The following is an 18,467-nucleotide window of genomic DNA, read 5'->3' on the forward strand; positions in this document are numbered from 1 at the left end:
GTTTTATAGCTTTAATTATTTGCACTCTTGCTTGTGCTTCTAAGATATCAATTTTAAAGACTGCTCATAGGAAACACAAACAGAAACAGAGATTGTTGTTAACCACCCCACTTCACCTTTGGCCTTTCTCTTCCCCCATTTCCCATACCCCCTTCTCTCCCATAATTAAGATATAAAGAGCACAAGGCAATACTTTAATTTCAGTTCTTTTTTCCCCATGTCTTGGTATGATGTAGATTCATTGACATATTTCAGACTACATGATGTTCAAAATGCCGAAGTGTAACTGTTATAAATGATGATGATGATGCTTTTAATGGATTAATCACATCAGTGATGGGAATATTACAAATTTTAAAGTGATTGTGATGTAATAAATTATTATACTTACATATATTAAAGATGCATACTTCCATTTGGCAATATGACAATTTAAAAAAATCTGTTAAATTTTGGTTACAGAAATTGTTCTGTTATTGTCGTCTTCAGTTGAAGACTGATTTGTCACAACTCTCCCTGTAAGTGTATCCTGTGCAAGACCTTTCACCTCTGCAACCTACATTAATTCAAACCTGCTTATTGTATTCAAGCCTTGGTCTCCCACTGCAATATTCCCCCAACACCACTTCCAACGAATGGAAAATTCTTTGATATATCAGTATATGTCCTATCAACTGACATCTCCTTTTAATCACATTGTGCCATAAAGTTCTTTGTTCCCCAATTTGATTTTGTACATTCTTGTCATTTATTTGATTTACTCAACTAATCTCCAGTATAAAGATTTCAGTCATAAACAACTTTACAAACAGTTTTATTGGAACTGTCACATATAAAATGTTGTGGGGAAGACAGAACAAAAAATGCATTTTATTAGCAGAACTGTGCAGTAAATCTACTAATGAAACTGCTGCTTTTGAAGTAGAGTTGTGTGGTATACGATTCTAACAGGTTGGAAAGACAGACAAAATCGAAAAATTTTGAAGAATGGCAGCAAGTTTTGATTTATCACAAAAATAGCAGAGCAATGAATACTATAAGAAAGTTGGAGGGGGGGGGGGGGGAGCAATCATTAAAACATAGTTTTTTTCACTGCACCTAGAGCTTTTCACAAAATTATGATCACCAGCTTTCTCCTCTGAATGCCAAACGATTTTGTAGACTCCTATCTGCATAGAAAGATATGCCATCATGACATAAGAGAATTTAGAGATCGCACAGAAATATTTAAATGTTAATTTTTCCCATATCCTTTTTTTTTAAAAAATACTATATTAGCTCCTGACTTCAATCCTTAACCAAGGAGTAACAGAGCGGCATTGTTTGGCTCATTACTCACACAATTCAATACCCTGCTTACAACATGCTAACGTTCCACAATCTTTCACATACTACTGGGAAGAACATCAAAGAGCCCAAAACACAACAAATACTAGTAAACAGTCGCAAACTTCTTATAAACACTGTTAGAAACAACTTTTAAGGACCGTGAACATCAGGTAATACCACTGAAAGATTTTTTTACGATATGTATCTTATATAATGATGCTGGTTCAAAGTAATAGTCTTATCTGACAGGCAGATGTCTGTATATTGTACATTCCTTACCACAAAGAATAATTCAAAGCAATCAAATACTAATTGGAAATGCCTAGAAATGCTTCAGCTAATTATATTTTTACGTCAGTATACATATCTGTGCCACTTAAATTATATCCAAATGCCTAACTTCAGTGCAGTTTCTCTATTTTTAGTGTTCCGTGCCTAAGTCGGTAAAAACGGAACCCTTATAGGATCGCTTTGTTGTCCACCTGTCCACCTGTCCACCTGACTGTTAAAAACCCATTTTCTGAGGAACAGATAGATGTATCAAGATAAAATTTGTGTCACTGAGATCTATGGTGCCTTTTCAGTGTAAAATATTTGAAGCTCCGAAGACACTGCAATCGAAACATACCATATTTTATCACATATTTTAATACTCACAAACTTATAGGGCCTAGAACAACAAAATATGGCAAGAAGCAAGGTTTCACAGTACAAGTAAAGAGAAAATTGTGAAAACTGTTAACTTGTAATAACATTTCATAAAAAAATATTTCTTAACTGTCATTTGTAATCCGATGTCAAACTTTAAATTAAAACAATCAGCAGGTCTGAATACTGGGTCGCAATGGTAAAGTCAAACATCAGGCAAGGAAGGACTTCACTGTTCTTATGACATATTTTAGAATTTATCCATGATCAGAGATGGAGGAGCAATTACTACACTCAGATATAGCATTTCACATAGAACTTTAAAGCGCAGTGGTCCATTATTTTCAACGTTTTCCAGAACAGGGGATACAGCATATACTAAAATGTTTAAATTATCTACAAGATATCAGCACAGGGACAGGTTAGTAAGATCATATTAAAAACATACAAATAATTTCCATAAGGCTGTGAATTGCAAGTTTAGAATGTAATCTTAATAAATGTAGTGTTGCTTTTTTTCTTCAAGGGAATGCTGAATATCCTCTGCCCACAATGCACACCCACTTCCTGATGAGATCTTGCTGCCATAGTTGCCTTACCACAAAATAGAATTAAACACAATTACAGGACTCCTAAACAAAACAAATTATTATTTCAAGTTTATTACAAATGTAACCCAAACAATGCACCAGATGAACATTTAAAGGCAAAACCATTATATGCATATGTTCATCAAAATATTAAAATGTATTCCATACCGGTACATTAAAACAGAAATTTAAGTCAACTTGTGCCTAGCAACATTTACAGCGGAGAAAAAAGTGCTTGTGGACAGCAATGCATTCAGTACAGTACTGGTGCCATTAGCACCCATAAAGTTCTGATGGTAGTGAACAACTTGTAATGCATACACCTAAGATGCAGAACCAAGGCAAAGTAAACTATTTACAAATAGAAAAAGAGGCATTGGCTATTGCATTTTCAGACCAAAAGATCCAAGACATGAATTTCCATTGGGATCATGGGCCGCAAACCGTCACTGACAATGCTCAGCACCGGTAATAGCATTCCTGACCAGAAAGGAAACACTCACAGTACTACGCCTTATTCGGTTTTATTACAAATACACATCAAAATATGCATACATTGATGAACTCTCTTGGATGCTGACAGCTGCAGCCATCAAATGGCAGAAAAGACGAAGTAGGTTTCAAATTAGTTAAGGAAGTATGTCACCAACTGTGAAACAACATTAGCACAGGTACTGATGTACTTGAGAAACACATGCCCCAATGAATTCAATATTAGGAGCTTATTTCTCATAATGTCACTGGTGAAGGAGCTCTATTTATTAATGACACAAAGGATGATAAATATGGTGTTGCCCCAGACTCTTTACTACTGCATATCTTGGACTTCCTGCAGGGATCATTGAGGGTCACACAAATCAAGAGCCTTGTTGCCTGCACGTGTGTTGGCCCAGTCTCTCACCGCACGTAAAAAAAAGAACAGACTCACACATGCTGCTCATATGCTAAAAATTCCTCAACACTTTTCTTTATGTTCACCCCACGGCTCACATCCCCTGAATCATGGGATCATGTCACTATTTATTTTGTGTGAGCACTCCTCAAGTCCATGTATCTGACTGCAGTTGAATCAGTTAGATTTTTCAAACATGGTGAGTGGGCAGTTACACAGGTCACGACCATTACCAGATAGTCCACTATCTTTCCAAATGAAGGATTAGAACAGATATTAAATTCAGACAATGGACCTCAACTCTCATACACAAATGTTTCACCAGCTTTGCCAACAGACTAGAATAATTCATTAACATTAGCACCTCTTCATACTCAAAACAATGGAGATAACAAGAACCTCTTAAGCACTTTGGTTGGTTGGTGGATTTGGGGGGGGACCAAACAGTGAGGGCATCAGTCCCATCGGATTAGGGAAGGACAGGGAAGGAATTCGGACATGCCCTTTCAAAGAAACCATCACAGCATTTGCCTGCAGAAATTTAGGGAAATCACTGAAAATCTAAATCAGGACAGTCAAATGCATGTTTGAACCATTATCCTCCTGAATGCATTAACCACTGTGCCACCTTGCTCAGTAAAGTACTTTCCAAACCCAATGATTACCATAATGCCCACATCCACATTCATTAATGCAGCACTAACATTATTTTTAAACTCCTACAAGAGCATATTGAGAAATGACAGAAGTCTGTTGGAGATCCTCTATGCCTGGCAATCACATACTTTGCTGTCTGTACCTGCAAAGAAGCAGTGTCCCAACAGTTACTGCCAGGTACAGTTATTTGAGTCAGCACTTTCTTAAGGTGCCTGAGATGGAGAGCAGCCATGCTCTGGCATCAAGTGGTGGCCTTTGTGAAATTGATGGCCTGGGGCACTCGCAGTTGTGAAATTATGTATACATAGAGACTACTAATGGCATTTGTTTTGACTGACAAATCTCAACCACTACAGTAATTGGCCATATCACAAATTATGGTAAGAGATATTGTGAAGACATTACACCTTCAAGCTCATTCAAGCACTGAGCTCCAACTAAATGCAGAACTCCTCCCCTTTGAGTTTTATTTATCATTGATATGTCTAGCTACGTGGACCAAGTAGTTAGTGTAAAAAACAGGGCATGTGCAGATCAAGGAACTTTGCTTTCACTGTGTGCACATTATGCAAGTTGGCAAAGTGTCAAATTCACACAGATAAGGGAAGGATTGTTTTATGTGGTCATTGAAACATGAGAAAATAAGCAGTTTGGTTTTAGTACCAATACTTTAAAGTTTGCAGTTTGGTTCCAAGTTTGTTGCTCTCTTCCATTCCTTAGAATACGTACAGCAGCCCAAAGTTCTATAAGGATATCTTGGTGAGTAAATTAATTATATGACAAATCTGTTTATATTTTTCATTATCATTCCATCACTTACCATCCACCTACTTTATTTTCCCACCAATTACTTTTGTTTTTTCCTTTGTTTATTTCTGATTTTCATTAGTATCTTGTAATATTTCGTTTTTTATTTTCAATTTTATCTGCCATCTCCAGGCTGTTGTGTGCCAACAACTCATTATTTAGCTGTACTCTTTAATTTTACTATCAATAACCCTTGAACCCTTCTCTTCTCCTTGTTTTTGCATCTTGAGTGTCTTTTCTTCCTTTCATAGTTATACCTACTTGTAGTATTTCCACAGTCTGGTATACCTTTTATGGCATACTGTCAATAAATCATTTTGTTCACATCACCTGAACATTCAGGAGTTGGTGTTGGTTTTGATCCTTAACGTAATAATGATGTGGCATGTAACATCTTATATGATGTGGCAGGTTCAAAATGTAACATGTAACAAGACGGCATTTTGAAGCAAAAGTGTTGCTTGTGGTGGAACTCTCTACTGTTGAATTTTGATGTGAGGAAAGTGGTTGTGTTACTTGTAAAAGTTCATTTTATGAAAAGGAGAGTTGCTACTCACTATGTAACAGAGATGCTGAGTTGCAGGTAGGCAATTGCTGTGCCTACCTGCAACTCAGCATTTCCGCTATATGGTAAGTAGCAACTTTCCTTTTCAGAATGTTGTTACATTCCATCCTAGATTTTCCACTGTTTGATTTAAAAGTTCACTTTGTGGGGTATGACACCTTGCATGAGACTTTAAAACACAGACATCATATGCGGAGCCAGGTGACGGTCAATACGCCATGTATGATCAGTTTTCTGTGAAATTAAAGTGTTTTGGCAGACTAAATTGCAAAAAGCAATGGAAGTGATGAAGATTTCTTCGTCACAGATATGGTGACATGAGGACAACATGTGGAGACACAAACAAGGTGATTCATAAAGATACACAAATATTTTAATATGTTATTCTAAAATTAAAACCAAAGAAAAAAATTCATACAAACATAGGTCTGCAAATGTTTACAGAGTTACAGCTAATAAAAGATTTTGCCTGAAATTTAACAACTTTGCTAATATGAAGACATCGCAAAACTGCACGAGGTTAAAGTAAAGCACGATTTCCATTTCTTGTTGTGGTCTTCAGTTCTGAGACTGGTTTGATGCAGCTCTCCATGCTACTCTATCCTGTACAAGCTTCTTCATCTCCCAGTACCTACTGCAGCCTACATCCTTCTGAATCTGCTTAGTGTATTCATCTCTTGGTCTCCCTCTACGATTTTTACCCTACACGCTGCCCTCCAATACTAAATTGGTGATCCCCTGACACCTCAGAACATGTCCTACCAACCGATCCCTTCTTCTACTCAAGTTGTGCCACAAGCTACTCTTCTCCCCAATTCTATTCAATACCTCCTCATTAGTTATGTGATCTACCCATCTAATCTTCAGCATTCTTCTGTAGCACCACATTTCAAAAGCTTCTATTCTCTTCTTGTCTAAACTATTTATCATCCATGTTTCACTTCCATACATGGCTACACTCCATACAAATACTTTCAGAAATGACTTCCTGACATTTAAATCTATACTCGAAGTTAACAAATTTCTCTTCTTCAGAATCGCTTTCCTTCCCATTGCCAGTCTACATTTTATAACCTCTCTACTTAACTCCTTTACTACTTTAAGTGTCTCATTTCCTAATCTAATTCCCTCAGCATCGCCCGACAATTCGATTACATTCCATTATCCTCGTTTTGCTTTTGCTGATGTTCATCTTATACCCTCCTTTCAAGGCACTGTCCATTCCGTTCAATTGCTCTTCCAAGTCCTTTGCTGTCTCTGACAGAATTACAATGTCATCGGCGAACCTCAGCGTTTTTATTTCTTCTCCATGGATTTCAATACCTACTCTGAACTTTTCTTTTGTTTCCTTTACTGCTTGCTCAATATACAGATTAAATAACAGCGGGGATAGGCTACAACCCTGTCTCACTCCCTTCCCAACCACTGCTTCCCTTTCATACTCTTCAACTCTTATAAGTGCCATCTGGTTTCTGTACAAATTGTAAATAGCCTTTCTCTCCCTGTATTTTACCCCTGTCACGTTCAGAATTTGAAAGAGAGTATTCCAATCAACATTGTCAAAAGCTTTCTCTAAGTCTACAAATGCTAGAAACGTAGATTTGCCTTTCCTTAATCTTCCTTGTAAGATAAGTCATAGGGTCAATATTGCCTCACGTGTTCCAACATTTCTACGGAATCCAAACTGATCTTCCCCGAGGTTGGCTTCTATCAGTTTTTCCATTCGTCTGTAAAGAATTCGTGTTAGTATTTTGCAGCTGTGACCTATTAAACTGATAGTTCGGTAATTTTCACATCTGTCAACACCTGTTTTCTTTGGGATTGGAAGTATTATATTCTTCTTGAAGTCTAAGGGTATTTTGCCTGTCTCATAAATCTTGCTCACCAGATGGTAGAGTTTTGTCAGGACTGGTTCTCCCAAGGCTGTCAGTAGTTCTAATGGAATGTTGTCTACACTGGGGGCCTTGTTTCGACTCAGGTCTTTCAGTGCTCTGTCAAACTCTTCACACAGTATCATATCTCCCATTTCACCTTCATCTACATCCTCTTCCATTTCCATAATATTGTCTTCAAGTACATCGCCCTTGTACAGACCCTCTATATATTCCTTCCACCTTTCTGCTTTCCCTTCTTTGCTTAGAACTGGGTTTCCATCTGAGCTCTTGATGTTCATACAGGTGGTTCTCCTTTCTCCAAAGGTCTCTTTAATTTTCCTGTAGGCCGTATCTATCTTACCGCTAGTGAGATAAGCCTCTACATCCTTACATTTGTCCTCTAGCCATCCCTGCTTAGCCATTTTGCACTTCCAGTAGATCTCATTTTTGAGACGTTTGTATTCTTTTTTGCCTGTTTCATTTACTGCATTTTTGTATTTCCTCCTTTCATCAATTAATCTCAATATTTCCTCTGTTACCCAAGGATTTCTACTAGCCCTCATCTTTTTACCTACTTGATACTCTGCTGCCTTCACTATTTCATCCCTCAAAGCTACCCATTCTTCTTCTACTGTATTTCTTTTCCCCATTCCTGTCAACTGTTCCCTTATGCTCTCCCTGAAACTCTGTATAATCTCTGGTTTAGTCAGTTTATCCAGGTCCCATCTCCTTACATTCCCACTGTTTTGCAGTTTCTTCAATTTTAATCTACAGGTCATAACCAATAGATTGTGGTCACAATCCACACCTGCCCTTGGAAATGTCTTACAATTTAAAACCTGGTTCCTAAATCTCTGTCTTACCATTATATAATCTATCTGATACCTTTTAGAATCTCCAGGATTCTTCCATGTATACAACCTTCTTTCATGGTTCTTGAACCAAGTGTTAGCTATGATTAAGTTGTGCTCTGTGCAAAATTCTACCAGGCGGCTTCGGCTTCCTCTTTCATTTCTTAGCCCCAATCCATATTCACCTACTATGTTTCCTTCTCTCCCTTTTCCTACTCTCGAATTCCAGTCACCGATGACTATTAAATTTTTGTCTCCATTCACTACCTGAATAATTTCTTTTATCTCATCATACATTTCATCAATTTCTTCACCGTCTGCAGAGCTAATTGGCATGTAAACTTGTACTACTGTAGTAGGCATGGGCTTCATGTCTATCTTGACCACAATAATGTGTTCAGTATGCTGTTTATAATAGTTAACCCATACTCCAATTTTTTTATTCATTATTAAACCTACACCTGCATTACCCCTATTTGATTTTGTATTAATAACTCTGTATTCACCTGATCGAAAGTCTTGTTCCTCCTGCCACCGAACTTCACTAATTCCCATTATATCTAACTTTAACCTAACAATTTCCCTTTTTAAATTTTCTAACCTACCTGCCCGATTAAGGGATCTGACATTCCATGCTCCGATCCATAGAACGTCAGTTTCCTTTCTCCTGATAACAACGTCCTCTTGGGTATTCCACGCCCGGAGATCCGAATGGGGGACTATTTTACCTCCATTTATTTTGTTGTTATTGGTTTTGGTGAATCTAGTAAAACATGTCCCAGATGTGTATCTGCAGTAGTTTTCAAGAACATCCAGAGAAACAAAGACGTAATTTTGTAAAAATTTTAATTTATTAACTACTTGGTCCAATTTGTTTCTTTTTTTTTAAATTCCAGACAATTGCACAAAGTTTTCAACATTTACATGCATAGAGCTATGACAATAGAATATTACAAGGGAACTCCAGACTGCCGTGGAATCAGTAAGAAGGAACAGTATTTATCCACGGCTGAACCAGCTCATCACTGTTCAGCCAGCTAGGCTGTAAGTGACGCAAAGTCTGCCTCCGTCAGTGACATCGCTTTAACTCAATCACATTAGGGTTGCAAACCATTAACTGCCACCTGTCTGTTCAGCCTGGATGGCCAACACTACACCATCCACCTGCTCCTGCTCTCCAATTCAAATCTGTTCAAATGTTTGTGATATCTTATGGGACTGAACTCCTAAGGTCATCAGTCCCCTGCTCTCCGATGGGTGAGTCCACACATCAACCTTGGCCAACACCATCGCCATCCCTGTCGGACATTGTGGCCTGCTTTAAAGACAGGTGATGATGCTGCAGCTGGCTGGTTTTGCTCTGCACTGCAGCCACATGAAGACTCATGCGGTATCTGCGTCACTGTCACTGAGACAGCACACCAGGCTGATATTCCACTTGGTAAGTAGCTTACCTCTCTGTGCCACTGGTCTTACTACTCCTGCCGCTCAGCGTGGAATATTACATGAAGATGGAAATGCGCTTGTACAAGCCGGACTGAATCATTGTTAAGATAGGTCTAAGCCATGGTAAAATGTCAATTAGTTAGAACTGGAATAAAGAGTCACAATGGGATTGTTAGATTAGGTTTTATAGTCTTCACATCATGCGGCATTGTTTGAAAACAGCCAAAGTGCTAAGATATCACATGGATGCTAGATGCATCATAAGCTGTAAAGTCGTCAATTAATTCACTGCAGGTGCCTCAGGAAGCAATGCTCATAATAGTGGTAGATCCACAAGCAATAGCCGACAGTGATAAAGGAATGACATAGTGCAAAAATCTATCAGAAGTTGGAAGAGAGGAGACAGTAAAGAAATTAAGGAGATTTTTTAGTGTATGAAACATGTGGGGCTGTTATAGAGCCTTTGATCAGGGAAGAATTAAGTACAGCACAGGTGCATCTGATACAGTGCCTGTGGCTGGGAAAATGTTGGGGTTTTTGCACAGCACAGGTGAAACTGCTGCAGTTCCTAGGGCTGGGTCAGTGGTATCAGTCAGCTCTTGAAGCAAGGCCACTGGATAAATCTCTCAGAGCTAAAGGAATTAATTAAGGAATCAATAAAGGGTGAAAAGAGGAAGAAAGTTCTGACAGATTCCCAAGTCATGATGTCTTGAAATTGTGACCAAAGCTAGTTTACCATGGATCTCTTACTGTCGTCAAGTAAAATATTCTGGATAGCTAAGGTATAAGAATATGGAGCAAAATAACAGTGCACAAACCACAGAGTTCACACAGGCTAGTATCACAACACAATACATTAGTACACAAACCGTTCAGTTTGCATAGGTCAGTTTGTTCCCCCTCAGTTAAGGTAAAAATGTAGCCCACAGCACATGTATTCTCCTTTTTAATGAATTATGATGAGCTGTTTAGTTCTAGGATACTAGTGTAAACTTGTAGATATATTTCATTATTTGCTAGATCATGGTGTTAAGGTAACCGGGTAGTGTGCATATAGATGAATGAAAAGAGAACTGTGAGGTCAAGGGATGCCTGTTGTTTTAATGTTAGTGCTGGATAGCATGTCATATTGTATGTATACATGTGGGGTACATCTTTGTGTAATATTGGAGAATTATATTTGATTTAGTCAGAGGAACATGGTGAAAGTAACTGAGAATATGGGAGATATGAATCTTCGTGGGGAGAATATAAGGTCAACTAGCCGACAGGATGCCATTCCTAGTCCATGCTGTGAAATAACATTGCTGCTATCAGGACCGAAAGTAAAAAGTGTGCAAATGAGGACATATGAACTCGGTAAATGTGAGAAAATGCAGATAAGTGCTAGTGAAGTCTGTCAAATAATGTACAATGTGATACCATGATTGCAGGAGAAAAATTCGGGGTTGAATTTTTTTTCCGCAGGAGAGAGGAGATTGTAACAGGGAAAAAAATTTAGGAGACCTGGAAGCAGAAGTCAGAGCCCATAACTGCACTGAGGTCACAACAAGACAGCAGATGTTGGTCACTGAGCTGTATGGTCAGCTCCAGTGTCATAAGACTGCAAACACCAGAACCAGGCACTAGCCCAATGCCATGTAATCAATGAAGCCGGACCGACCTACTGCCATCCTGTTATAGTGGGGTTAACAGATTTTTGACTTTGGTTCATATGTGACAAGAGGTGTGTCATGTTTTTCATTTGCCACAACTCAAAATTCCACAATTCCTACTTGTGTGACATTAATTACAAAGTCTCTTCTTGTTTGACATGTATGACGTCACATGCCGTATGAACTTTACATCTTGGGACAACAGGCTGGCAAACATCCCCTATGGAGCTCGTACAGGGCACTAAAATCCCTTATTTAATGTTTCCACTATGCTACCTTTTTCCTGTAACTCATCTGTCAAAATTACATCAACGTTAAGCATATATATCACTGATCAATAAACTCAAGTATGATTTGTTTTATAAACCTAATGTATTTATTGAAATCATGCTACCATACATAAAACCACTTGCTTATTATTAAACAATGCATTTAAGTCAGAATGAGAGAGTGTTGTTTAAACTGTGGACAAAGTGTATCATCAAAGTAACTTGAATAATACACTATATGTATCAATAAACAACACTCTGAAGTTTGAAAAGTTATAACAAGCAGTGACACTTCATGTTAACTGTAGCTTTCAATCAACTGCAATTACACATAGACAATAGACATCAATCATCAACAGCCAACACTCAATATTAGTTATTCTTGGAGAAATGTGAACAAACTATTTTTCCAGTGTGTATAGTTGAGCATAAGACACTTTGTGGTGAGTGCATTAGACCTTTGGGAAATGATGTTCTATGGTTCTGACTGGCAACGAGATCATATGCATAGCCTATATGTAAAATGTGTTCATGTGTTAATAAAACGTAAGTGTTATTTTGTTCCTAAACATTTTTTCCACGTCATTTTGCTGCACTAAACAAAGAATCAAACATATTATAGGCCCAGCTCTGAATTAAAGTGAGTTAATAAATTTCACGGTGACATGTTCTCGCACTAAGGTGTTCAGAAGTTCATATGAAGTTGCATTGACTGCACAGTGAATAAAAGTGAATAGATCGTGAGAATTATGCAACTTGGAAGTTTGCTGTTGAGGCATATTTGCAATTGGATGACCTTTGGGATGTCGTAATTGGTACACTGAAACCTATGAAACCAAGTTTTTATGCTAAGGAATGGAATGCGAAATCAAAACTAATCCTTTTGATTGAGCCAGTAAATTATGTTCACATAGAAAAGGCTATGTCAGCAAAGGAGGACTGGGACAAACTGAAAATTGCATTTGAAGATGGAGGTTTAACCAGTAAAGTAGGATTATTTCGTGAGCTGATAACTACAAGATTAAACAAGTACAAAAATGAGGATGAATATGTGAATAAAATAATTTCAATCTCACATTATCTGAAACCGCAAAGAATGATTTGGCACTTCATTGTTAGCACGACTATGAGAGAAATATTCACCAATGATTATAGGTTTGGAAAATTCAGGAATACCCATTACAGCAGAAAGTCTGAAGGTAAAGATTCAACAGATGTGAAAAATGAGCCAGTTTCTTATGATACAAAGATAGAAACAGTGTCAACTTCACACTCTAAATACAAGAAGAAGAAACCAATACAATGCTTCAGATGGCAGAATATTGGAAATTTTCCTTCACAGTGTAACAAAAGGTTGAGTATTAATGAAAAGAAGCATGTTAATTCTAACAGTCGTGAGAGGAAAACCATCCATACAAGTAAGGCACTTTCTCCTTTTTATTCTTTCAGTGAAGCAAGCGACAATCATGCAGAATGATTACTAAATTCAGGAGAATCTGTGAATATTATTAAAACTCTACCAGTTTTGTATGGTACAATTCAAGGATTGACATTAGAATTTCCACAGCTGATGGTTCTAAGTTAAAGTGTGAACTCGCAGGAAAAGCTGATTTTAATTTGCTACTGAATGAGGAAAAACGAATTGTTACTGCTCATGGTGTACATTATGTGAAGAATATTGCAACTAATTTGGTGTCAGTAAACGAAATAGTAAAGAAGGGTAACAAGGTTTTCTTCGATATAGCAGGCGCCAAAATAATTGACTCATGCGACGATATTGTAGCTACTGCCACTAATGTAAACTGTACTTACACATTAAATACAGTTCAAGATATTGCTGAAACTGGAGATCACCCTGTTTATGCTGTATAATGTTTCTTGTGGCATTATTGGAGAATATGGCAACTGGAATGCAAAACTGTGGAAAGAATAATGTACAATGTGAGGCATGTTTGCAAGGGAAGCAGGGTAGACTGCCATTTAAATCAAGTCAAATCAGATCTACTCAAGTCTTGCAACTCATTCATACAAATCTCTGTGGACATACAGAGAATAAATCCTTAGGAGGTAATACTATTTGCTGACATTCACAGACGATTGTTCTAGATACATTCATGTTTACTTTGCAAGGACTAAGGATCAAGTGAGTGATGTATTTGCTTTTTATTGCAAAATGGTCGAAAGAAAAATGGGAAGGAAAAATTAAAATTATTAAGTCAGACAACGGATCAGAATATATAAACAGATAGTTTAAGGTACAGTTGAATGATATTTGTATCAGGCATGAGACTACCATTCGCTACAGTCCCTCTCAGAATGGAGTTGCAAAATGTGCAAATAGAACTATTGCAGAAAAGGTAAGACTTATGCTAAGTAATGCTGAGCTACCTATGTGTTTCTGGGCAGAGGCATATCAACAGCAGAGTACTTAATTAACAGATCATCTACCAAAGCTGTGAGAAACCAGACACCTTATGAAGTATGGAGCTGGAAAAAATTGGACCTAAGGCACTTGAAAATCTTTCGATGTGAAGCCATGGCTCAAATTACAAAACCATTAAGAGGTAAATGGGATGCAAAATCGCAGAAAGATATTTTATTTGGATACTGCGAGAATTCCAAAGGATACAGATTACATAATCCTGTGAATAAGAAGATAATAAGTAGTAGAGATGTAGTATTTGTAGAGGATTCTAAACATAAAATAAAGGAAAACAGTCAAAATAATACAGAAATTCAACCAAATATAAGGTGTGATAATGCTTAAAAGGAGATGAAAACTGAAACAGGGGAAGATAAGGCTGAAGAGCAAACTGATACGCTACCTGAGAGTGAAACTGAGGATGAAGATTCAATAGTGAAAGTCAGTTTAAGGTGTTCTACACACATAATAAAACCAAAAAGATATCCAGAGTATGAAACATATGCTGCCGAAACTTTCAGGTAAGTGCCAATGCCCAAAGTTGGAAAGAGGCAATGGAAAAGGAATTACAGCCATTTTTGGATAATGATACATATGAATAGGTTGACATGCCTGAAAATAAAAGGCACTAAGAACAGGATGGGAACTGAATATTAAAAATCCTGAGAGTGCAACACAAAAATTCGAGGCGAGATTGGTAGTTACAAGATATTATCAGAAAGAAGGAACAGATTATCAAGAGACTTTCTCACAGTAGTGAAATATTCATCATTAACATACGTTTTAGCTCTTGCAGTAAGAGAAGATTTATTAATTCATCAAATGGATGTATAAACAGCCCGTCTGAATGGAAAGCTGGAAGAGGAAATACATGTGATCCCACCCGATGAAGTTAAAAGATCTTATCAAGGGAAAAGGGAAGTTAGGTGTTTGAAAACGGCATGTCCAGATTAAAGCAGAGTGGACACTGCTGGAATAAATGTTTCTATAAAACTTTGATAAAACTGGGCCTGTCACAGTCATAATCAGATCAAAGTATTGCACCATGCACCAAATCGTTGCAGCTCCTCCTGCATTTCAGTACAATTTTCCATTGTTACAACCTCTCCACATACTAGAGCATCATCTGCAAATAGTCTCAGTGAACTTCAGCTGTTATCCACACAGTCATTTATATATATTGTTAATAGCAACAGTCCTATGACACTCCCCTGTGGCACACCTGAAATCACTCTTACTTCGGAAGACTTCTCTCCACTGAGAATGACATGCTGCTTTCTGTTATCTAGGAACTCTTCAATCCTATCACACAATTTGTCTGATATTCCATATGCTCTTACTTTGTTCATTAAACACCTGTGCGGAACTGTATCAAACGCCTTGTGGAAGTCAAGAAACATGGCATCTACCTGGGAACCCATGTCTATGGCCATCTGAGTCTTGTGGAAGAATAGCACGAGCTGGGTTTCACACGATCGTCTTTTTCGAAACCCATGCTGATTCCTACGGAGTAGACTTCTAGTCTCCAGAAAGTCATTATACTCAAACATAATACTTGTTCCAAAATTCTACAACTGATCAACGTTAGAGATACAGGTCTATAGTTCTGCACATCTGTTTGTTGTCCCTACTTGAAAACGGCAATGAACTGTGCCCTTTTCCAATATTTTGGAACGCTAAGCTCTTCTAGAGACCTACGGTACACTGCTGCAAGAAGGGGAGCAAGTTCCTTCATGTATTCTGTGTAAAATACCCCATCAGGTCAAGCGGCCTTTCCTTTTTAGAGCAATTGGGCTGATGACCTCACAGTCTGGTGCTCTCCCTCATATCAACCAACCAACTAACTAGAAAAATCTTACAAAAGTTTGGTATGGGACATTGTATTCCTCAATGGTAAAGAGTGCTAAACTGTTAGTAACTGATGAGGGCAAGAAATGTAAGGAAAGTGTACTCTATCTGGAAGCTGTAGGAAGTCTACTGTACTTAGCACACACTTCCAGACTAAACATTCAATTTGCCACAAATGTTGTAAGCAAGTTTCGCAGTGTTACAAGAGAAAAACACTGGCTGGCACTCGATCAAATATTCAGATATTTAAGGGCAACTAATGATTACTAGCTGAAATATTCTAAAAGAGGCACACACATTTAGAAGGGTACAGTGACGCAGACTGGAGAAGTAACCTGGAAAGCAAACACTATCACTGGAAACTGCTTTAAACTAATGTGAGGCTTGATATTTTGGTCAAACAAGAGACAGAGAAAAGCTGCTTTGAGCATTGTGGAAGCTGAATAGTGAGAACCAACCATAGTGACATAAACCGACACTTTACCAGAGATCATCTGGAGCAGGAAAATATAACCATCAATTATCTCTGCACAGAAGAAATGTTATCAGATCTCCTGAACAGGCCTCTCAATAAAGACAAGTTTCAGAAGATGGTGAACCATTATGGTCTAATCTGTGATGTGTAGTGTTCCCTATCTGAGAAATATTTGTTCGAACGAGAGTGTTGGAGAAATGTGAACAAAGTATTTTTCTATTGTGTATAGCCGTGCATAGGACATTTGGTGTTGAGTGTATTAGACCTCTGTGAAATGATATTCTATAGTTGATTGGCAATGATACTGTGTGCATAGCCTGTATGTAAAATGAGTTCATGTGTTAATTAAATATAAGTTTTACTTTGTCCCTAAACAATTTTTCAAATTTTCCACATCATTTCATTGCACTAAACAAAGAAGCCAACCGCTGGCTGTAGTACAAATATGGTTACAATTCAAGTATGTATTAACACAAAACACTAGTAAATTACCAGCTTGTAGCCATATTTATATACGAAAGTGTAAGATGAATGTAAACTGACTCATTCCACACCATCACGTTTAATTGCACAAATGATCGATGGAACATCAAACTAACTATGGGAGGGGAGGCATGTGGATTGAGTCAAAATGGAGATAACAGGCAGAAACAGCCAATACAGATTACATCTACAAAACAATCAACATAAGTAGTGAACAATGAACATACGTAATAACCGAAATTTACATTGCTACGTTTAGACGGCTGTACTCGAATAAACTGTATAAGAACTGGTTGACAAAGGACTCTCTAGAAATAGATTATGGATATACGAGATTTTGCTGTAATTTCCTTAACATAGTGTGGTAGACTACGTGGCCTATATAAATCAGTAATGGCAAAAAAACCTTGTCAGTAAGATGTTGTAACAGGTCATAGATTTAGACAATTAGGCTAGAACGGAAACATTGTTCAAGACAAAAACATAATTAGATCATTGGATTCGGGGTTCCGAATTCACCATATTATGAGTCATTGAATTTAATTGGTCTTATTTCTCACTATTACACGTGTGTCCGTGTCGCATGAAATCGCAAGCAGGAGGAGGATATTTGATGCTTATGGGGGGGGAAAAAAGGTCCACATACAGTTATTGAGGGGAGAATTTTCACAACCTGTTGTCACTCAACTAATGTCATGAAAGATGAACCACATGAAACTGGAAAGGGAGTTAGCTATCACTGTTTTATAAAACACATTTTACAGAAAAACAATTTCTAAGCCGCAGTCAACGGCGTTTAGGGGGTCTTGAAAATGCTGCATGATTTTTAAGCAAAGGGTAGACTTACCTTTAAAAGTTCCTAAAAGACAACCGGCAAATATATTCGAATCTCGCTTGTACGACATGGTGGACAACCTCTCGACTACATCTGTAACAGCACAGTTACACACGAACTGTAAAACACCGCCAAACAATTAACACGAACTGAAGCACGTGTTCAAATCAAAATATTTACATTCTACCTTAGAAGCAAAAGCAAAGATAACAAGAAGTTATCCTACTTCTTCGACCATAGATACGAACTTTATGGTCGAAGTCCTACTTGAACTAATTACTGAGCATAGATGTTGTGCAGAACAATAGCAATCGACACAATATGCTGCATAGTTTGACTACAGGCGAGACTTCTTTACGTATATGGCCTGAAAATCGTAATTATGTTATTTTCATGGAAAAAATATTTAGTTTCTTCGATACTTTTTCAAACTCAGACATTAGATTTTATTTTCAACCAGGTCTTTCTCCGTAGCAGAGTTAACGGAACGGAAAGCGTCGCCTTCAAAAAGAGGAACGTGCACATCAGACAGAACGTCAATACCTCATTTCTCTTAATTTAACCTAGCATCGAAAGGTAACGTTGTGGTTGTCATTAGATGGAATGACATGTCTGTATTAATTATAAATTTTGTATATACGTCAGGAGAGCTACTGTTGCTGCGTTCTTTTACGAGTTATACTTCAGCTTTCTCGAAGGCATCAATAAATGTCTGTGTTGTCATGGTATCGTCGTGACTCCGACAGCCATACTAGAAGAAGAATTAAGTCAGAAGCTCTTATATTTTGGAACCTTTTACATATCGTATCTTGATGTCGTAT

At 37.6% G+C, this 18,467-nt stretch overlaps 1 protein-coding gene across 1 annotated transcript in view; it reads right to left on the reverse strand.

Moving 5' to 3' along the window:
- LOC126268158 (WD repeat-containing protein 74) overlaps window positions 1-17,855 on the reverse strand; it is a 116,885-nt gene extending 99,030 nt beyond the window's left edge. The window contains exon 1 of the mRNA XM_049973712.1: window positions 17,659-17,855. Coding sequence (XP_049829669.1) covers window positions 17,659-17,716 — 58 coding nt within the window. The 5' untranslated portion in view covers window positions 17,717-17,855. The remainder of the gene's footprint in view (window positions 1-17,658) is intronic.
- Window positions 17,856-18,467: the final 612 nt, after the last annotated feature.

The sequence above is a fragment of the Schistocerca gregaria genome, chromosome 1 (genome assembly GCF_023897955.1).
Source record: "Schistocerca gregaria isolate iqSchGreg1 chromosome 1, iqSchGreg1.2, whole genome shotgun sequence".
Classification (NCBI taxonomy): Eukaryota; Metazoa; Arthropoda; class Insecta; order Orthoptera; family Acrididae; genus Schistocerca; species Schistocerca gregaria.